This window comes from Berghia stephanieae, chromosome 7, assembly GCF_034508935.2.
Source record: "Berghia stephanieae isolate SIO BIC M18660-M18661 chromosome 7, UCSD_Bste_1.3, whole genome shotgun sequence".
Classification (NCBI taxonomy): domain Eukaryota; kingdom Metazoa; phylum Mollusca; class Gastropoda; order Nudibranchia; family Aeolidiidae; genus Berghia; species Berghia stephanieae.
This window is the reverse complement of record NC_088366.1, coordinates 58,400,421-58,424,052: the sequence shown is the minus strand read 5'-3', so window position 1 is coordinate 58,424,052 and position 23,632 is coordinate 58,400,421. Positions and strand designations below refer to the sequence as shown.

The following is a 23,632-nucleotide window of genomic DNA, read 5'->3' as shown; positions in this document are numbered from 1 at the left end:
AATAAAGACCCTCCTACCTCCTCTATTACTGAAAGCGACGTTGATAGACCGGTCTTGGATGTTATCATCACTGGGTTTGATGTCCAGACAAGGCTTGTTACCAATGCCCATTGTGGCCAGCTCGTTGATGCGAGATTCTGGGAGGAAAGACAGAAGAAGTTGAAGTAGTAAAATAGTAGTCCTTCAGAGCCATGAGGCGCAGTTTCTATAGGGAATGAGATTAGCGGAAGAGTAGCGTCCCTTGATTGGACGTCACCCATAGTCTGTGACGTCACCGGCGGAAAAGTTATTAGAGAGAGAACGTCATGTTGGTTGTGCGCATGCGTCTCTCGTCCTCGCTTCCGGTGAAAGCGGGTCGAGACACTTCAAAACCAAATTGACGTTCTCTCTGTAAGGTGACGTCCAATCAAGGGACGCTACTCTTCCACTAATCTCATTCCCTATAGCGTGGAACGGACAATAGCAATAGTATGCTACCCTTTAGATAGGACACTGGTCTATCGCAAAGTACTTTCTGCTGGATCTTCAGGCCTAGCTACCCAATCAATGCTGGGTGGACAGCGGGCTTAGAAAACAATCTCGACTGCACCCGGAATCGATCTCAGTCCTTTTGCAGCGTGAGAAGCGAGTGCTCTACCAACTGAGCTATCGGGACCTCCCCCCCCCCCCCCCCCAGACAGAGTGAAGAAAAGGGTGAAAAAGCATGACTGAAAAGCTGTCTGCAAAACCGACCTCTAACTCCCTCCTTACCAGCCATTTTCAGGATTTTCCCCAAATTTCAGACCCAACTAACACAATTTTTTTTTTTTTATCACTCAAACACAATAGCAGTTCTAGGTTTTTGCGATACATAATTTCCTTAACAAAACTCTACTCGACAACACATTGTTCATTTTCTTTAAAGTTTAGGATATTCAAGAGAAATTTGAATAAGAATAATTTTGGTTGTATCGTAACGAATGTGACGATTTTCCTGTAGTTGGTGAGGAGAGGGTTAACCAGCTAATTACCGCACTCTGGAAAGACATGTATTTAAAAATTTGGCCAGAAAACTCGTCCTTCAAAATAATATCGATCAATTTAAACGACCCTCACCTTAGCAAAGATGCTCAATCCTGGGACATGGCCAGGCCCCCCAGGTTTGAAAGTTTTTGCCAAGATGAATGTCATTTAAATGGATCGATATCTAAATTTGAAGGACGAGATTTCTGGCCAAATTTTCAAATGGGCCTACACGTGTTTTTACCAGGACCCGTCAGTTAACTTGTTAATCCCCATTTGTCTTCTAAAAAAATTGAGCTTTTATATAGCGCAATATCCACTTAATGTGCTCAAATGCTTTACAAGGGGTCCCTGGCCAACAGCAACATTTAACATTTTAGGACGGGACGTGACGCCTGTTAGGCGATTTTATAATTTTTCTCTGATAGAGACAACGCTGTTAACGGCCAGGTACTCATTTTACACCTGAGTGCGGTGAGAGAATGTGAGTAAAGAGCCTTCTTCAAGGACTCAGCTATGCGCCGAGCGAGGCTCGAACCCAGGACCTTCCGATCCGAAAGTGAGTGTTATACCACAAGACCACGTAGTCTTCTACAGGTTTCGGTTAATTAAATTCTGTTGTTGATCACAAGACCTTGAGGCTTTCCTTACTAAATTAATTAATTAATTAATTAATTAACATTAACCTTTATGTTTTCATGATCGGGGATTAACATGTCTAGGAGACATCGTCGACGTAAGCTTATTAAAATATTATAAATACGGCTATTCAAGGTCAAGGTCACGGTCGTCAAGGGAGAAAACCGTGACACCGGCACAAGATCTGTACCTATTATTACTCGATAATATAAAAATATATAAATTATGATCATGATGATGTTGATGAGGATGATGATGATATTATCAACATCATATCCACTCTCATCATCATCACCATCATCATCATCATCATTATTATTATTATTATTATTATTATTATTATTATTATTATTATTATTATTATTATTATTATTATTATTATTATTATTATTATTATTATTATTATATATTATATTATTATGATTATTATTATTATATTATTATTATTATTATTATTATTATTATATTATTATTATTATTATTATTATTATTATTATTATTGTATTATTATTATTATCAACAACATTAATCATTTTAATAAAATCATTATCATTATCATTATTATCATTATAGGACACATAACAAAGAGGAAAAAATTACAGAAGGCTAGAAGGCAGCTAAATCCCTATCACGCCAACCATTTGCCAATAATTTTTTCCCACCTTAACCCTTTCCTTACCACCTATTGGAAAATCGTCACATTTGTTCCGATGCAACTGTCACTTTTCTCATCCAGATTTCATTTATTTTTGCTATAGCTATAAAATCTTGACATTCTGAAATAGAGCTCATATTGTCGAACAATATTATGTATAGAATGTGCTTGTTGCTTTTCTGTTTGAGTAAGAAATGTCTGGGTTTTTTTTTGGGTGTAAAGTGGGTGTGAAGTTTTGGGGAAAATTCTGAAAATGGCTGGTAAGGATAGGATGAATCTTAAAACCTACCTCTATTCCTGATAGCCTGTCTCCACAACAGCCTGGAAATGTCTTTGATCCAGGCTTTCTTGACCTCTGAACTCGGGGCTTGCAGGACGTAGTTGTCGCCCACAGACCGACGACGGAACCAGATTTCAAACTTGTACCCGCTGTCGCCAAAGTTCTCTGTCATGCCGACATCTGCCGTCTGTGTCAACAATGAGGGAACAAAATAAATGTCAACATTTTATTTAAACTGTCTTCAGTTACTGCATTATTTTTCATATCAATAACTAAAAATAGTTTCTAAATCATAAAACAATGGGAGAAAAAAACAGGAAATAACTTTCAAAACCTGTACAATAGCATTTTGATGCTTCAGAAAAAAACCTGCAATTGGATTCAATAGTCTGATGTCACGTCGCCCAGCAACGGTGGCAATCGTGGTTCTAAACAAAGAAAATCGGAACTTTTTATTCTTCATGCTGGCTAGAACTTCTCATATGTCATGTGATCAGAATGTATAAAAGTCAAAACAAGATCATATTTATAATGTTTTTTTCCTCTGGATACGTTTTTATGCTCGTTTGGAGAAATATTTCATAAGGGCGTCCGCCATTGTTCCGATAGTTTAGAGCCAGTTACTAAGTTACCATTCGTCATTACGAGGGAAGTGACGTTACGACTGTTGAAACGTATTACTGCATTATTTTCCATATCAATAACTAAAAATAGTTTCTAAATCATAAAACAAGGGGAGCAAATCAGGAAATAACTTTCAAAACATGTACAATAGCATTTTGATCCTTCAGTAAAAAATAGACCTGCTGCAATTTCTGTCATTTATTTAGGGTAATGTAAATATTGCTGCTCGAAGCTCGAAGAAATAAATAATAATGTGAAATTGAATGTAAGCTTCAATTTAATTACAAAAAACGGATCAAATGAATGTTTCGGGTTTCCCCTTTACCAACAAAACAGGAAGAATGAAACACCACAGATGAATGAGATAATGTGGTAGTGGCGTAGTTAAGATGCATCTTAAGCCAACCGGATATGACGTACGTACGGACACACTAAACTAAGTGTAACCTTAAACGTTTAAATTGCCTTATTATACATGCTGGCGACATTCAGATTGTTCTGCAACAATCTTTTTCAAACATAAAGTCCAACGCACCTTGAAGCTGTTTTTGTAGACATAGATATCGTGCTGTCCCTGGCGTCCCCTCCTGGTCTTGCTGAAGAGAATGAGATCCTCGAACAAGAATATTCTCCTCATGGACTTCTTCCTGCCCTGGAACACGAGGAACTCTTCTTGTCTTAGGAGACGGCCTTGCTCTTGGAGGTTGACCTTGAGTGAAAAAAAGTTAACCCAACAAAGTTGTTACATCAACTACAGCTGGCTATGTTGTTTGTCATTAATTTTTAAAATACGAGTATTTCAAACATTTTATGAACCAAAAACAATAAAAAAGAAGGCAATTCTAAAACGTTTGGTTAATTAAGATTGATTTCTATAATGCTGGCCTATAGACAAATCGCTATGACACATTATAAAACTCTTACTGTAACATTTTTAAAAAAAAATTAAAATTAACCTTTATATAGGGCAATATCCACTAAATGTGCTCAAAGCGCTATACAAGGGGTCCCTGGTCAACAGCAACATTTAACATGTAGGAAGGGACATGACGCCTGTTAGTCGATATTACAATTTTTCAGACACAGACAACACTGTTAACGGCCAGGTAATCATTTTACACCTGGGTATGGTGAAAGAATGTGAGTAAAGAGCCTTCTTCAAGGACTCAACTATGCGCCGAGCGCGAGGCTCGAACCCTGGACCTTCCGATCCGAAAGCGAGTGTCATACCATAAGACCACATTATATATTATTATTTAAAAGAAACATCCTGTGTGTTTTTTTTTTAAACCCAAGACTTACATCACAATCTCTCAATGAATCCATAGCCAGCAAGTCATTGCCGTGTCGGAGTTGGAACTTGACCATCTCTTCAGATGCCTGGAAGGAAGACGGAAATACAGTACTGTGTTATAATAATATGGACTAACGAGAGAGTGAAAATGGAGAGGCTTCGTAAGAGAACAACACAGACAATGGACGTTTCGGGTACAAACCCTTCGTCAGCACAACAAGTACACAAATAAACGTGGAAAAAAATAAAATATAATGCAAAAAAACTTGTATCGTCTGTACTCAATGGTGGTTGTAGTATGAATGAAGTTTTAGCGTGGCGTGGTTGGAAGCGGATAGGGTGCCCCGGGGGGGGGGGGGGGGGGTGATCAAATTGATAAGAAAATGTCAGCATCCGGGAACAGAACCTTCCAGAAAATAATGGAAGATAAAAGACATATTTAGATTGCTTATTATACATGCTGGCGGCATTCAGATTGTTCTGTTTTCTAATAATATGGACTGGAAATAATCTCTCTCTCTCTCTCTCTCTCTTTCTTTCTTTCTCTCTCTCTCTCTCTTTCTCCCCCTCTCTCTCTCCCTCTCCTTCTCTCGCTTATTCTTTCTTACTACCACTCTTTTCTTTATTTATACTCTCTCTCTCAACCTCATCCCCACCCCTTCCCGTTTTTTCCCCCACACTTCTCCTCCCTCCCTCTCCATTCCTCCCCTCTGCTTCCATTCCTAATCTCTCTCTCTCTCTCTCTCTCTCTCTCTCTCTCTCTCTCTCTCTCTCTCTCTCTCTCTCTCACTCCATTCCCAACGACCCCCCCCCACCTCCACCACCCCACCTCTCTCCCATCGTACTCTTTGATCTCCCATTATTTGTTTCTTGAAGACAATAGAATTAAAACCCACGACCTATGACCCCGAGGTCACCGAGTTTAAGCGCCAGATGAACCGAACACAGCCTGACCTTGTATGCCACCAAATCAACTTCCTGTTGTTATGTAAAAAATAGTCAACCTCATAACCCCCTCCCTACAAAAAAAAAAAAACCCAACAAAATCCCCAAACAGACTAAAAAAAAACCAACGAAAAACCAGAAAAAAAAAAACAAACAAAAAAAACCCACCAAAAACACACCAAAAAAAAAAAAACCCACAAAACAAAACAAAACAAGAACCAAATAAACAATTGCAAAAAAACAAAAAACAAAAAAACCCCAAAAAAAACCCAAAAAAAAAACCTTCAAAGCTGCTTGTTTTTAATTGAGTTTGAAAATCCATCCATCTTAGACGCAAGTTAACTAAACATACAAACATACATTATAGCTTCGGTCTGCTATCATAGGAATGTGTGGGACACACACGAGTTTTAAAAACACCTTCTCCTTCTACTTCCAAGGTCGTGAAATGAAAGAAATTCTAAGCGGCTTCGCCTTGCCTAATTCGCATTGTTGACTTCTAACAAAACAAACAAAATGACTTGCGTGTATAGGGAATGAGATTAGCGGAAGAGTAGCGTCCCTTGATTGGACGTCACCGGCGGAAAAGTTATTAGAAAGAGAACGTCAAATTGGTTGTGCGCATGCGTCTCTCGTCCTCGCTTCCGGTGAAAGCGGCATGAGACACTTCACCGAAAGCGAGGACGAGAGAGACGCATGCGTAAAACCACTTTGACGTTCTCTCTGTAAGGTGACGTCCAATCAAGGGACGCTACTCTTCCGCTAATCTCATTCCCTATTGCCGTGGTTTGACAAAACGGGTTTTTATTCATTTTATTGATTAAGATGATGACCCACGACTTGACAAAACAAACAACAAACAAAAACAAAACAAAAACAAACAAAATGTCAAAAAACAAACCAAACAATCATATTTTGTACCAACATTGGAAAAAAAATGAATGAAATAAAAGAGAAAAAAAAACAACAAACAAATGTGACCCTTCGTCTCAAAACGGTATTGTGTTGGAACGAACCAGATGCTTAAAAGCCGAAATAAATGTTAAGCTGGTCAAAAATACAAGTTATTGGCACCCTAAAAAATGGTATCCATTCTCTTCAATAAAACTTACAAACTCAACGCAAGTCTGATATTTCTGGCTATAAATCCAATTTTCAACATCTTAACCAACCCGACTTAATACCGTTTTGAGACGAAAGGTCACAAATGTAAAATAAGGTTAAAATCACGTCTTTTTATATTAAGAAATATTAAAAAATAGTGCGAATACATAATACTATATTTCAAACTTACCTTTAATTCTGGGTACTCCGGGTCCGTTTCGGCACATTCCTTCAGCAGCTGTTTGAGCAACAAGGCGTATTTCCCCATTCTCTGTACGGGTTTCAACAAGTAGCTGGACAAATCCATCTTGTCTCCGAGCTCCAGTTGCTTTTCCTGTAAGAAAAATTGGAATTTCATTTGATTAAATTCTAATTGATTCGTTGGGGCATTCGAAATTAGTTGGACAAATCAATCTTGGAATTTCATTGAATTCATTATTTTCAATTTTTAACTCACTCAACCCTAACACCGACTATATCAGTAATTTACCCGGGGTTACTTTTACCCCATGCCTATAATTTATTACATTTTTTTTCTGAGAAAATTATAGACGTAGTATCAAAGCTTTTGCATGTTAATGATAGTTTAATAAAACGCTATGTACATGTTCATTTTAATACATTTTCCAATTTTGAAAAGTAACAAAAATCTCCAGGATTGAGTGAGTTAACTCTCCTTACCAGCCATTTTCAGGATTTTCCCCAAAACTTCACACCAAACTTACACAAAAATAAGACTTTTTATCACTCAAACACAATAGCAGTAAGTTCTTGCGATACAGAATTTCTTTAGCAAAACATGCTCTACAACACACTGTCTAAATGTTATGATGTTCAAAAGAAATTTGAATAAGAAAAATGTTGGTTGTATCGTAACGAATGTGATGATTTTCCTATAGTTGGTAAGGAGAGGGTTAAAGAATCAAAGAAAAAAAAATCCCAATCCTTGTCAAACCTAAGCCATTGCGTAAAATAGGTGAACAATCTTTTCAATTTTCGGCCCCCCATTTTTGGAACTCTCTCCCATCACACGTGAGATGCTCGGATTCGTTGACAACGTTCAAATCTCGCTTAAAGTTTTATCTTTTTACGTCATAATGTTGCAATATTATTTTCATATTTTGTTGTTGTTAAATTGAATTCGTATCACATTTCCTTCACACTTGTCTCACTGTAATATGTTTTGTTTTATATCACTGTAAAGCGCTTAGAGCCTGTGACAACGGGGTAAAGCTCTATATAAATGCCATTTATTATTATTATTATTATTATTATTATTATTATTATTATTATTATTATTATTATTATTATTATTATTACTTACTCCGAAGAATTCCTTTCCATATTCCTGCATGAGAATATCCGACTTGGGTTTGTTTTTGTTGTACAAGGCGTACAGGTAGAACATGGTCTCCTGGGGGAGGGGGAGAACGATGGTGGGATATTGAGTCTTCATACATTGAAAACAAAACAAAACAACAATAGAAATAACAACAACAACAACAACAACAACAGCACCACCATCACCACCAACAACAATAACATCGATAACAAAACACCACTTGCATGGACAACAACAACAACAGCAATAATAAACAGACAGCAGCAATAGCAGGTATACCATAACGACAGCAACAAAAACAACAACAATAACAATAATAATAATAATAATAATAATAATAATAATAATAATAATAATAATAATAATAATAATAACAATAACAATAATAACAATAATAATAATAATAATAATAATAATAATAATAATAATAATAATAATAATAATAATAATAATAATAAAAATAATAATAATGAGAAGAAGAAGAAGAAGAAGAAGAAAGAAAGAAAGAAACAAAGAAAAAAAGAAAGAAAGAAAGGAAGAACGAAAGAAAGAAAGAAAGAAAGAAAGAAAGAAAAAGAAGAAGAAGAAGAAGAAGAAGAAGAAGAAGAAGAAGAAGAAGTATATCTTTATTGTCCCCAAAAAAGTGGCAATTTGTCATTTGGTTACACATTTATAACAATACAATATTGACATAGACACACTCACACAAGCAGATGCATACGAGTAACATAGTAGCTATCGTAAAAAAAGCCAAAAAATCCGGCATCAACAACAACATCATCATCATCACAGAGCAGCGTAACCGGGTTACGCCACAGAGCAGCGCCGCCATCAGTTGCAGCTGGAATAGTAGGCCAGTTGTAATAAAAACAAAACAGACAAAACCATAAAACAAACTTGATGGGTAGTAAAAATGTTCTTTAAAAACCCCCCGAAAACAACGGCAACAAAGGAAATAAAATAACGCCCCCCCCCCCCTGCCCCCTCCTTCCCATATGTGACTCAACGTCTCAAAACGGTATTATGTTGGGATGGACCAGATGTTACAAAGTCAAATTATAGATAGTTCGAAGATGACGTCACCTAGGTCTTTGTTATTGTTTTTTGCCATCCGCGTTTATGAGTAATGCTCACTGAACTGTATTAACCCGACTATAAACGTTCATGGATACACACAGTTTTGTGTATTGGTCCGTTATACTTCCGGATGGCAATGTTATGAGCTTCTTAGCCAAGCGCATACTATCTATAGTTAAACTGTTCAAAAATATGCAATATTGGTATTTAACACTCTAAAATATGATATTCCCTCTCCTCTATAAGGCATACAAACTCAACTTAAGCATGATATTTCTGGCTACAAATTCCATTTTCAGCAACTTAATCAACCCGACTTATTACCGTTTTGAGACGAGGGGTCACATATACAAAACCAAAATCAACCCCAAAAATTCCAGTGTGCTCACGTGTTGCAGGAAAACCTGTCCGACCATGAACGGTTGTGTCTGACACGCCTCCAGCTGCCTCAGGAAATGCTGCGAGTGGAACTGATGAATCTTCTCCAGGTTTCCGAACACGACGGTTCTTTTGCCTCGGAGCATCTGAGGTACGTCGTCCCGGGCAAGCTCGGGGATGTAGTGGTCCGTGATGAACTGCAAGGCTCGGACGTAGTCTCGCTCTGTCTGGATCATCTCCGCCATGACGTGAGATACCGTTCTAGAGATTGGAAAAAAAAACAACAAAACATCTTGACCATCAATAATTGATGGTGTGCGTCTATGTAAAATACTCACCATTCCTACCTGCCATATTAATACCAAAACTCAAGTGTTAACGTGTTTATAGTCTTAGAAGAGAGAATTAAGTGAGAATTTGTCACCAAAATGTCACTCTAAAGCTATAAACAAATATACACGAAGAGAGTGAGATTTAGAAAGAGTAACTTTTTTTTTTGAAAGAGAAAGAAAGAGAGAGAGAGAGTGAGGGAAAGGGTTTAAAGAGAGAGAGAGAGAGAGAGAGAGAGAGAGAGAGAGAGAGAGAGAGAGAGAGAGAGAGAGAGAGAGAGGGGGGGGGCGGGGAAAAATAAAGGAAAGCACCATATCCTTCTAACCTTTTGCTTTTCATAACTGCATCCGACAGGCTGAGATCTGCAATGGACGTTGGCGGAGTTCCCATAGATGTGTTGGAGGAGGTGGAGTGGTGAAGGTGGCTGTTGACTGGTACAGGAGTCCAGTCCTTGGGTGCCTCGCCGCCGTGACCACCAGGGGTGGTGGATGACTGACCTTCGATTGCTTCATCTTCCTCGGGTAAACTGTAATGAGATGAAACACTGAAGAGATGTTTGTTTGTTTTTAAGGGTTTTACGGCGCTTGCAACACATTTAGGTTATATCAGTGCCAGTAAAAAGGAAGAAAATGGGATAGTAAAAATTTCTAGAATTACAATTAAAGCACCCAAGAACAAGCAAGACAAAGGGGAACTGGGAACAAATAGGGATCAGATGTAGATTCCAAGAGCATACCATCAATGTACTTAGTCTGGGATCACCATTATTATTATTATTATTATTATTATTATTATTAGTATTATTATTAGTATTATTATTATTTTTATTAGTATTATTATTATTAGTATTATTATTATTATTATCATTATTATTATTATTATTATTATTATTATTATTATTATTATTATTATTATCATTATTATCATTATTATTATTTATTTATTTATTTATTTACCTTGGCAGAGATTCTGAGCTTCCCGTAATCAAACTGATACACTTGGCACTTCTTTGGTGGTCCATACCGTCTGGGGTCGTAGGGGACCCCGACGACAACAGGTGATGGTCCTCCTCGAGGATGGGAGAGTTGGTCAGCATCGACACGGGGGCCGTGTTGGCTCTCTTCAGGACCTTCTTCATGGGCCGACTGCTGGTCGGTGTCTGACCGAAAGGAAGACTGTGGGAATTTCGTGCTTGGGAATGATGCTGCTGGTACATTCCTGGGAGGGGGGATGAAAATTTGAAAATTGTTAGAGTATGTTATGCAATAGTTTCATCTTTTGTCGAAGATGACGTCACTCAGGTCTTTGTTATTGTTTTTTGCCATCCGCGTTTATGAGTAATTCTCACTGAACTGTATTAACCTGACTATAAACGTTCTTCTCTCCCGACGGATTATCACCTTGTCGTGGTGGGAGGGCTTGCGTATCTCGAACCTCGGACCTCTAATAAGAGAAAAAAGGAGAGAGATCAGACGAAGAGTAATCCACCGGCCCTCCAGGAATGGGGGTTGAGCGTAGGGTTAACAACCCACCTCATAAAAAGCAAACTGTTACAGAAACAGAAACCAGACGTAAATCCACAACCGGCGGCAGCAGAGAAGCGGACCAGAATACTGGCTTCATGACGGTAGGAGGTCAAAGCCGAAAGGACGCCCCCGACCAGATTGCAGATCTGTTGTCACCAAAACGCAAGCTCAATGTCTCGTGCTGGAATGTTAGGACCCTATATCAAACAGGAAAACTGGCACAAGCCCAGCGCGAGATGTTGAACTACAAGATCGATTTGCTAGGCATATCAGAGGCAAGATGGACAGGAGCTGGGAAGCGCCAACTCTCAAATGGCGACCTGATCATTTGGTCAGGACGAAAGGATGACCAACACAGAGAAGGTGTTGCCCTCTTGATAGCCAGGCAAAACAACAAGTCACTATTGGAATGGAAACCGATAAGTGAAAGACTTTTATACACAAGACACAACTCAAAATACACCAAGCTATCAATCCTCACATGCTACGCACCTACAGAGGATTCAGATGAAGAAAACAAAGAAGAATTTTACGATATTCTAAGAATGGCCGTTGAAAACATTCCAAGACATGATATGCTCATGATCATCGGAGACCTTAATGCTAGAGTTGGCAATACACAAACAAATCAGTCCGTTGGAAAGGAGGGCATAGGGTTAATGAACAACAATGGAAGCAGGCTGGCAGAATTTTGTGAAGAACACAACTTCATTATTGGTGGAACTTTCTTCCCACACAAAAACATCCACAAATTGACATGGAAATCACCAGATGGGAAAACAGAAAGTCAGATAGACCATATAATTATAAACAGAAAATGGAAGAGCAGCCTAAACGATGTCAGAGTCAGACGATTGGCAGACATTGGAAGTGACCACCATCTTGTCACAGCCAAAATCTCTACTAAATTGATGAAAACAAAAATAGCAAAACAGAAGGAGAAACGTTTCAACACAGATAAATTGAAAATCCCAGATATCCAAAACAATTTCAATATCTCAGTCAGAAACAAATTCAGTGCAATACAAGATATTACAAACATGACAATCCAAGATTTCAACCACGTCATGCAGGAAAGTGCCACTGAACACTTAGGACACAATAAATCCAATACAGAGAATTGGATATCAGCAAGGTCATGGGAGCTCATTAACCAAAGAAAATCAATCAAACTAAATCTCCTGAACGCTAAATCCCACCGACTGAAAGAAAGGCTATCCAGTGAATACTCATTGAAGGATAAAGAAGTGAAAAAATCCACAAGGAAAGACAAAAGAGATTTTGCAGAAAATTTAGCAACTGAAGCAGAAAATGCAGCTGTAAGACACGACACACAAACACTATACAAAATCACAAAAAAGCTCTCGGGAAACAGAAGTTATGGTCAAGAGAAACCATTAAAATCCCAAGATGGTAGTGTCATCACAGACGAAAAGGAGAAAATTGAAAGATGGAGAGAATATTTCGCAAACCTTCTGAACAGACCAGACCCATCTTCTTACACAGATATCCCAGAAGCAGAAATGGACGTAGAGGTTAATCTTGGTCCAATCACTGAGCATGAGGTGCATGAGGCAATACAACAACAAAAAAATGGCAAGGCCCCAGGTATTGACAAAATCACTGCGGAAATGCTTAAAGCGAACTCGCAAGAAATGTCCAAAATTCTCAGTAAACTGTTCACCAACATTTGGGAAAAGGAAGAAATACCAGAGGATTGGCAGAAAGGCATCATCCATAAAATAGCCAAGAAAGGAGACCTAGGAAATTGTGCTAACTGGCGTGGAATCACACTCCTGTCCGTAACGAGCAAAATTTTTAATAGAATCCTTCTGAAAAGAATCTCACCTCACATTGAAAACATTCTTAGAAAAGAGCAGGCAGGGTTCAGAAAAGGGAAGTCATGTAGTGACCACATATTTACCCTGAGACAAATCCTGGAGCAAAGCATTGAATGGAACAGCCCCCTCTACACCATTTTTGTCGATTTTGAAAAAGCCTTTGACAGCTTACACAGAGAGTCCCTGTGGAAAATACTCCGCCATTATGGTATACCGATGAAGATAGTCAACCTAATCAAAGCAATGTACAGCAACTACCAATGCCAAGTGATCTGTGGTAACAATTTAACAGACAGCTTTAATGTAACAACTGGTGTAAAACAAGGCTGCATACTCTCCCCGCTTCTGTTTATCCTGGCTCTAGACTGGCTCATGAAAAATACAATTGATGGTAAGAAGAGAGGCATTCGCTGGACACTGACATCTTTTCTGGAAGATATAGACTACGCAGATGATATCGCGTTAGTTTCCAGTACACACAGAGACGCCTCAGAGAAACTAAACGTACTACACAAGAACGCCTCGAAAATTGGATTGAAAATAAATTTCGATAAGACTGTGTACATTAGGGTGAATCCAAAACATGACAGTGAAATTAGGATAGATGAACATATAATTGAAGAGGTAACAGAGTTCTCCTACCTCGGATCCAAAATAACAGACGACGGAAATGCAGAACACGATATCAAGCACAGAATTCAAAAGGCAAACCAGGCTTTCGGCATGCTGAAAAACTTTTGGAAATCAAAGCAAATAATGAGAAAGACAAAGCTGAAAATATACAAGAGCAATGTTTTAAGTGTACTGCTTTATGGAAGTGAAAGCTGGAAAATGACATCCTCCTTAATACAGAAACTAGAAGCCTTTCAGAACAAGTGTTTAAAAAGAATTTTTAATTTATTTTGGCCTACAAAAATAAGAACAGTGGATCTATTAAAGAAAGCTGACTGCACTAGCATTGATAGCCAAATAAAAAGAAGAAGATGGCGTTGGCTGGGTCATGTGGCCAGAATGGAAAAAGGGTCACTTCCTAAGACAGCCTTGTACTGGACAGCAGATGGAAGAGAAAGCGGGGAAGACCCAAAGAAACCTGGCGAAGGACGATGGAGAAAGAATTAAAGGAAGCAGGCCTGTCCTGGAATACAGCCACCGCAAAAGCAGCCGATCGCAAAAAATGGAGATGTCTGGTGGATGCCCTATGTGCCTCAAGGCCCGAAGAGGATTAAGTATAAACGTTCTTGGATACACACAGTTTTGTGTGTTGGTCCGTTATACTTCCGGATGGCAATGTTATGAGCTTCTTAGCCAAGAGCATACTATCTCTAGGGAATGAGATTAGCGGAAGAGTAGCGTCCCTTGATTGGACGTCACCCATAGTCTGTGGCGTCACCGGCGGAAAAGTTATTAGAGAGAGAACGTCATGTTGGTTGTGCGCATGCGTCTCTCGTCCTCAATAATCCCATTCCCTATATAAATACATAATATACAGTTAGTAGCTACTGATGGCGAAATAACCTGAATGGGTTACTCGTTGAGGAGTTGACTTTAAATACAAACCTGCTAAGTGACATTCGGAGACAAAATGAGTTAACACTCTCAAGTGATCTATTGGACACATCAATATCATCAGAGGAATTTTGAAGTTTGAAGTTTCTATGAGGCCACAAAAAAACAAACAACAACAAACAAAAAACAAAAACAAAAAATAAACAACAAAAAAGAACAATAAAAAAACCCCAAACAAACAAAGAAACAAACAAAGAAAAACAAATTCTTTCTGAATATCGAAGGGAAATAGTCTAATGGGAATACGAGCTAAGAAAACTGAGGGGCCTGGTGGTGGTTCAATTACTTGTAGGATGTGAAATGTGACCCCTCTTCTCCAAACGGTATTAAGTCGGGATGATTAAAATGCTAAAAATGGAATTTTTAGCCAGAAATATTTCTTAAGTTGAGTTTAAATGCTTTATGGAGGAGAAGGAACATCATATTTTACTGTGCTAACTACCAACGTTTCATATTTTTTTTACCAACCATTTTAACTATAATTTGACTTTGTAGTATCTGGTCCATCCCAGGATGTCTGGCGCTTGCGACACATTTAGGTCTTTCAGCGCCAGTAAAAAGGAAGATAGTGCAATAGGCAAAAATTGTGTTTTACACGAGAATGAGCGCTGTATTATTATTATTATTATTATTATTATTATTATTATTATTATTATTATTATTATTATTATTATTATTATTATTATTATTATTATTATTATTATTATTATCATTATGTATTAACCTATTCAGTAATCAGTAAGCCTCACCTCTATCGCCGTGTCTTGTAGGCGTACCCAGCGGGAGAGATCTTGTAGGTGAGGAGCTGTACAGTCTTGGCGCCGATGACCTTGAGGACTGGAATGATCTGGATCTCGTGGAGTCATCGCCCAGGATTTGCTGATCTCCGGAATCTGATTTATTGTCGTGGATCGACGATGACGGCGACGACGATAATGGCGATGATGATAATGGTGATGATGGTGGTAGGGGGACCATCGCGGAGGGAGTCGTTGGTAGAACATGGCTTGGAGAAGGTGGGATATTAATGTCATTATTATTATTATTATTATTATTATTATTAGATGTTGTTGTTGAAGAAGATGCTGATGGTGATTCTGTTGAAGTTATTGGTGATGATAATGATGATGACAGTAGTAATGGCACTTGAGATGACGATAATGGCGAAGAGGAAGACGATAATGGCGATGATATAAGATTACTTCCTGTTATGGCGGGGTGAGTGGAGGTTTGATTCGGTGAAGAGTTTTGATTTATGGAAGATTTGTTAGGCGTGGACGCAGGGGTTGATGGGTATTTGAACACGGAAGAGTCTGAATTGTACGAGGATATGTCGGCGATGCCGGCAGAGGTAGGCGATGATGAAGATGGTAGAAGAGAAGAATCTGTTTTAAACTTGGAGGAATTGTTTATACTTGATGAGTTATTGGAGGAATGGACATTGACAGGGGATGCGTCAGTGTTAAATTGTCTCTGGTGATGATGGTATTCCTCCTGAGGATGGTGATGATGATGTTGATGGTGCTGTTGCTGTTGGTGCCATCTTGCTGATGAAGCGACATCTGGCGTGCTGGAATCCTGGGGTACCCAATTTGGAATGCGAGATGAGACGGGCACGTTTTCAACATTCGAATTAGCGACGACCCTATCTCCCGATGTGGAGGAAAGTGAGTCCATTGGAAGCCATATTGAAGGGGAGTGAGGTGTGGGCGAGGAAGGCAATGAACAAGAGCCGCCGTGCTGTAGTTGTATGGAAGAGGGGTCGATATTTCTATTACCCTGCAGATCAACGCGTTCCCTGTTTTGACTAGTTGATAACACAGTATTCACTCTCGAACCATCATCATCATTATTATTATTACTATTATCACCAATATCAACATCGTTGTTATCGTTTGAGTGATTATTATTACTCTTACTAGCGCCGTGGCTGAGGTCACGGTAGTCACGTGACATGGTCTGACACATGTGTTGTATCGGTTTGGCCATGTCGTTGACGTCAAAGGCAGACGACGACGGGAGAGCCCGTTTGTCAGCATTCCCATCGCTGTTGGGATCTCCGAGGTTCTTCTCGCCGAGAACGTTGTTCTCTCGATCTTGATTAAGAGCATTTTCCACCTCCAGTTGGTTCCGAGCTCTTCGAAGGTTGGACAGACGCAGTTGTAAGAGATTGTGGGTTTCCTGAAAGATACACACACATACAATCAAGAAAAATTTTTAATCACCCCTTTTAATTGAAGATTAATTGAAGATTTTAATTGTGCGGCTATGTGGTCTAGTGGTATGACACTCGCTTTCGGATCGGAAGGTCCTGGGTTCGAGCCTCGCGCTCGGCGCATGGTTGAGTCCTTGGAAAATGCTCTTTACTCACATTCTCTCACCGTACTCAGGCGGAAAATGAGTACCTGGCCGTTAACAGCGTTGTCTTTGTCCGAAAAATTGTAATATCGCCTAACAGGCGTCATGTCCCGTCCTACAGATTAAATGTTGCTGTTGACCAGGGAACCCTTGTATAGCGCTTTGAGCACATTTAGTGGATATTGCGCTATATAAAGCTCAATTATATATGAAGAATTCTTTGATATTTTAGCCTTGGACGTAGGACAAATTTATAATAACATTGCACGAGCCTACTGAAAGCAATTTGCATTCTTCAATGTTAACTTCGAATTAGAGCGAGTTGGTAGATTGCCTTCTGAATCTGAATGTTACTCGAAGTATTTATATGTGACCCCTCGTCTCAAAACGGTATTAAGTCGGGATGATTAATATGCTGAAAATTGAATTTGTAGCCAAAAATATCAGACTTAAGTTGAGTTTATTATGCTTTATAGAGTAGAAGGAACATCATATTTTACTGTGCTAACTACCAACGTTTTATATTTTTGACCATTTTAACTATAATTTGACTTTGTAGCATCTGGTTCATCCCGACATAATACCGTTTTGAGACGAAGGGTCACATATTCGTGGGCGTCCCTTAAACAACGGCTAATTGTGTTTCAAAAGGAATTATGTCGAAATCAATTTAGAATTTAAATGATATGAAATACGAACTATGCGTATTTTTCAATGAAAGAAATTGTATTTAGTTTTCTGCTGAAATGAAAAGAAATTAAATCGAAAGTTTAAAATTGGTGGTTTTAAATTCAATTTTTTTTTCAGAACTCGACATTGTACCACGTCGAGATGATAAGTCACAAATGTAAGCTTTGAAATTGGGCTGGGGTTCCCGATAGTCAAATAGGTGGAGCACTCTTCTCACGGCCAAAATAGAGCAGAATTAATTAAATGAGTACCCGGCCCTTACCACTTTTAAAAAAATGTTTTTTTTTACGATAACTACGATGTTACTAGTGTGCATCTGTGTGAGTGTGTCTATGTCAATATTGTATTGTTATAAATGTGTAACCAAATGACAAATTGCCACTTTTTTGGGGGACAATAAAGATATATTATTATTATTATTATTATCAGCGTCGTTTCTGTCGAGAAAAAAAAAGTAATATTGTAGGAACCACTTGTAAAGCGCGGCTGCGCCACAGAAGGAGTGAAATTGACGTCATTCAGCTCAAAGTTATTATTTTTAGACACAAGGTTACACATAGTTTTGTGTGTTGATACGTTATATCCAGTTGACGGATGTTATATGAGTATTTTACACATAAACGCACACATGACAGTACCGATACTAATGCTTACATCCATAGTTTTGTGTGTTGGTACCTTATATCCGGTTGACGGATGTTATGAGTATTTTACACATAAACCCACACATGACAGTTTGTTTGTTTTTGTTTTTAAGGGTTTTACGGCGCTTGCAACACATTTAGGTCATATCAGCGCCAGTAAAAAGGAAGAAAATGGATAGTAAAAAGTTCTAGAATTACAATTAAAGCACCCAAGAGAAAGTAAGACATAGGGGAACTGGGAACGAATAGGGATCAGATGTAGATTCCAAGAGCATACCATCAATGTACTTAGTTTGAGATCACCTATAAGTCTCATCCAGACACAAGCACAAAATCCAACAAAGAGGAATACACTCAAATGCTTACATTATACATTCAAAATAACAAATATAATAATACATAACAGAGAGATGATTTACAAGGAAAAAAATATCATCTCCCAAAACAATAACTATGCATTTGACTGTTTCCCTCCCGGCAGGGACTCCGACCAAGGTCAGGACAAAACCAAGCAATCCCAAACCAAGACAAAGACAGAAAGCAATTGAAAAACAGATAAGAGGGGATAGAAGACATAGCAAGTACCTCCCTGCCCGCTATGGGAGCACACATGACAGTATCGATAATAATACTCACCTCGCATCGTTCTTTGGCCAGTCCACATTGTTCGTGCAGCAAAGAGTTTCCCAACTTCCGGGCCGTTTCCGTCATGGAGGCGAAGTGTTCCTGCGAGATGGGCTGGTGGTCCGCCAAATAGGCGTTCAGACTGCGTAACAACTTGTCCAGCCCGTGGGAGGTCGTGCTGTGCTCCATCTTCATACTGGACATGTACTTCATGGCACCCAGAGCCCACTCGTAACACTGAAGAGGAAAAGTACAATGGCTTTTACAAGTATGTAATATAATATAATATAATATAATATAAACTTCATGGCACCCAGAGCCCACTCGTAACACTGAAGAGAATAAGTACAATGGCTTTTACAAGTATGTAATATAATATAATATAATATAATATAATATAATATAAACTTCATGGCACCCAGATCTCACTCGTAACACTGAAGAGAATAAGTACAATGGCTTTTACAAGTATGTAATATAATATAATATAATATAAACTTCATGGCACCCAGAGCCCACTCGTAACACTGAAGAGAATAAGTACAATGGCTTTAACAAGTATATAATATTACATAATATAATATAATATAATATAATATAATATAATATAATATATATAATATAATATAATATAATATAATATAATATAATATAATATAAACTTCATGGCACCCAAAGCCCACTGGTGACACTGAAGAGGAAAAGTACAATGGCTTTTATAATATATATATAATATATAATATAATATAATATAATATAATATAATATAATATAATAGTGCGCTATGTGATCTTGTGGTATGACACTCGCATTCGGATCGGATCGGTCCTGGGTTCGAGCCTTGCTCGGCGGATAGTTGAGTCCTTGGAAAAGGCTCTTTACTCACATTCTCTCACCGTACTGAGGTGTAAAATGAGTACCTGGGCGTTAACAGCGCTGTCTCTGTCTGAAAAAAAAATTGTAATATCGCCTAACAGGCGTCATGTTTCTCGTCCTACATGTTAAGTGTTGCTGTTGGCCAAGGACCAATTTATAACATTGCAAAAACACTTTGGGTACAAATGAATCTTTGAAATTCCTCATTTGCGTCAATGCATCAAGAAGACTAGACCATCTCTGACGAAATCTTTTTAAAAGTAAAAATGAATGTGCATGGCAGCACAGAACATATTCAATACGATTCATAAATAAATCTTTAACACACCATGGAATACACATAATAAAAAAATAAATTATAACACAATGTGTCAGTCTAGAACTAAATCAGAATATAATAATTGAGATTTTATATAGAGCAATATCCACTAAACGTGCTCAAAGCGCTTTACAAGGGGTCCCTGGTCAACAGCAACATTTAACGTGTAGGACGGGACATAACGCCTGTCAGGCGACATTACAATTTTTTGGACAAAGACAACGCTGTTAACCACCAGGTACTCATTTTACACCTGAGTACGGTGAGAGAATGTGAGTAAAGAGCCTTTTCCAAGGACTCAACTATGCGCCGAGCGCGAGGCTCGAACCCAGGACCTTCCGATCCGAAAGCAAGTGTCATACCACTAGACCACATAGCCTAACACCGACTATATCCGTAGTTTACCCGGGTTACTTTTACCCCATGCCTATTTATTACACTTTTTTAAAACAAATCATAGGCGTAGTACCAAAGCTAATGTTTTCTAACTTTTTACATGTTAATGGTAGTTGACAACAAACTATCTATACACATGCTCATTTTTAATACATTATTTCCAATTTTGAAAAGTAGGAAAAAACTCTTAGGACTGAGTGAGTTCATAACATTTAAATCTCTCAGCTCCAAGAGGCGCACAATGGGCTGCTTATCCGTTCAATGCGAAGTCATTTATTTTAAGATCACATTTTATAAGTCAAGTTTCAGATTCTATTTTAAGCACCTGGTTCACCCCCGACATAATAATATTAGCCCGATAGGACGTTTGGACACATTTGTGACCCACCTACTCAAAACGGTATTATGTCCGGATGAACGGGACTCGGGGAAAAGTAAATTTAGAATGAAAATAAAATGAAAAGAAATACGAACTTCTTTTCAGTTCTTTGCGATATAATAAAATAAATTCTAAAAATAATTGAACTTTATATAGCGCAAAATCCACTAAATGTGCTCAAAGCGCTTTACAAGGGGTCCCTGGTCAACAGCAATATTTAACATGTAGGACGGGACATGACGCCTGTTAGGCGATAATACAATTTATCGGACAAAGACAACGCTGTTAACGGCCAGGTACTCATTTTACACCTGAGTACGGTGAGAGAATGTGAGTAAACAGCCTTTTCCAAGGACTCAACTGTGCGCCGAGCACGAGGCTCGAACCCAGGACCTTCCGATCCGAAAGCGAGTGTCATACCACTAGACCACATAGCCGCACAACATATAATATATTGTAACATACTGTATTTATTCTCCGCATCGGACTTAATGTGCGGCCATGAGGTCTTGTGGTATGATACTCGCGTCTGGATCGGAAGGTCCTGGTGGGTTCGAGCCTCGTTCGGCGCATAGTTGAGTCCCTGGAAAAGGCTCTTTACTCACATTCTCTCGCCGTACTCAGGTGTAAAATGAGTACTTGGCCGATAACAGCGTTGTCTTTGTCCGAAAAAAAAGGTGTAATGTCGCCCAACAGGCATCATGTCCCGTCTTACATGTTACGCGTTGTTGCTGTTGGCCAGGGACCCCTTGTAGCGCCTTTTAGCACGTTTAGTGGATATTGCGCTATAGAAAAGCTCAATTATTTTTAACGTATAGAATTAAACTCCCAAGTTTCATATTTTTGGGGTTATAAATTCCATATCCAGCAACGAGCCCATCCCGACAGAATACCGCTTTGAAATGACTGGACACATTTCATTTGATCATTCATAATGTTTTCATGAACCGAGCCAGCCAGAACGACCAACAATCACGTGACCAAACATATACACAAACCACGTAATAAATACGACGAAAACTTCCTTCCTTTTCTCGTCCTATCAAATTTCAAGAGTTTTAAAAATAACAAGACAAACGGAAACGAATTCGCCTTCTCTCTCTCTCTCTCTCTCTCCTCTCTCTCTCTCTCTCTCTCTCTCTCTCTCTCTCTCTCTCTCTCCCCTCTCTCTCTCTTTCTCTCTCTCTCTCCTCTCTCTCTCTCTCTCTCTCTCCCCCTCTCTCTCTCTCTCTCTCTCTCTCTCTCTCTCTCTCTCACTCTCTCTCCCCTCCCCTCCCCCCCCCCCCCACGGGCCCCCGTCGACCCTCTTTTCCATATAAATTATTTAACGAATGCATAATTTCTGATTGATGTGACCAAGTCCAGTACGTGCTCATTTTATTTGTGTCTGTACTTTGCAAGTTAAATATAAAGCTCGTTTTAACGAGATCAAAGAGCTTTCGTCTTCTGTATTCGGAAACCTGCATAATTTATTTTGAGCCCATAGTTACAAGAAGTAGAAACAAAATAAGTCGGAACAAAATATGATTTAAAACAAAGAAATAAATTCAAATGTAAATATTAACTCACTCAACCCTAGAGACTTTTGCTACTTTTCAAAATTGAAAAAAAAAGTATTATAATGAGCATGTACATAGATAGTTTTATTCAACTATTATTAACATGCAAAAACTGAAAACATTAGCTTTGAGACTACGCCTATAATTTGTCTCAGAAAAATGTAATAAATAGGCATGGGGTAAGAGTAACCCGGGTAAACTACGGATATAGTCGGTGTTAGGGTTGAATGAGTTAAACCCATTGTCGGTGTTGCAAGGGGATGGATGGATAGGAAAGGAAGATCGACAGGAAGAAGCAGTTCTAGATATAGCTGGAGTCAAAAAGTCGTATTTCTACGAACTTTTCGTAGTCATAGGCAGGTCTTATAGAGTATCGTACTCGCTTCACATTCGAATGATCGGGGATGGACGAGTCGATATTTATTTTATTATTACCACCAGCAATGATGATAATATTATTATGGTAGATGGGTCTGATCATAGATAGATAGTCTGTGGGTCTGATAGATATGATATGCATGGCGATGCACCAGTGTCCTTTCCCAAAGGTACAATCGCTATTATTATCATCCGTTTTTTTACGCTACGCTCCAGTTTCATTGGCCCTATAGGTCTGAAGTACTGCTTGCTTGTATGGGAGAGTTTTTTTTTTGTTTGGATTTTTTGTTTGTTTTTTTTTTTTTTTTTTTTTTTAACTCACACAATCCTAGAGTTTTTTGCTACTTTTCAGAATTGGAAAATATGTATTAAAAATGGGCTTGTACATAGATAATTTTATTCGACTACCATTAACATGCAGAAATGAAAAACATTAGCTTTGATGCTACGCCTATAATTTGTCTCAGAAAAAAATGTAATAAATAGGCATGGGGTATAAGTTTAGTAAAAGTAACCCGGGTAAACTACGGATATTAGTCGGTGTTAGGATTGAGTGACTTAATAGACAATTTAAATAGCGCGTTTCCATGTTTTATTATTACTATTTTTTTGTGGAAAATATTAAATTAAGAAATGAAGGAGCAGGCCAAGGTGTAAGATAAAGAACTGAACAATAAGTGTGTACGAAAGGTGCCAGACAAAGCAAGAAAGAAAAATGCAACAAAAAAAAAGGGCACCCCCAAAAATCAGTCGAACCTGATACTTTCCGATTACCGGTCAGACGTGCTACCATTACACCGATAATC

At 38.5% G+C, this 23,632-nt stretch overlaps 1 protein-coding gene across 1 annotated transcript in view; it reads right to left on the bottom strand.

Moving 5' to 3' along the window:
• Positions 1–23,632, bottom strand: part of LOC144977565 (uncharacterized) — a 422,942-nt gene that overhangs the window by 4,875 nt on the left and 394,435 nt on the right. Inside the window, 11 exon segments of the mRNA XM_078922917.1 lie at positions 18–137; positions 2,586–2,763; positions 3,736–3,909; positions 4,503–4,580; positions 6,734–6,877; positions 7,868–7,957; positions 9,352–9,601; positions 9,996–10,196; positions 10,627–10,888; positions 15,353–16,784; positions 18,932–19,156. Coding sequence (XP_078779043.1) covers positions 18–137; positions 2,586–2,763; positions 3,736–3,909; positions 4,503–4,580; positions 6,734–6,877; positions 7,868–7,957; positions 9,352–9,601; positions 9,996–10,196; positions 10,627–10,888; positions 15,353–16,784; positions 18,932–19,156 — 3,154 coding nt within the window.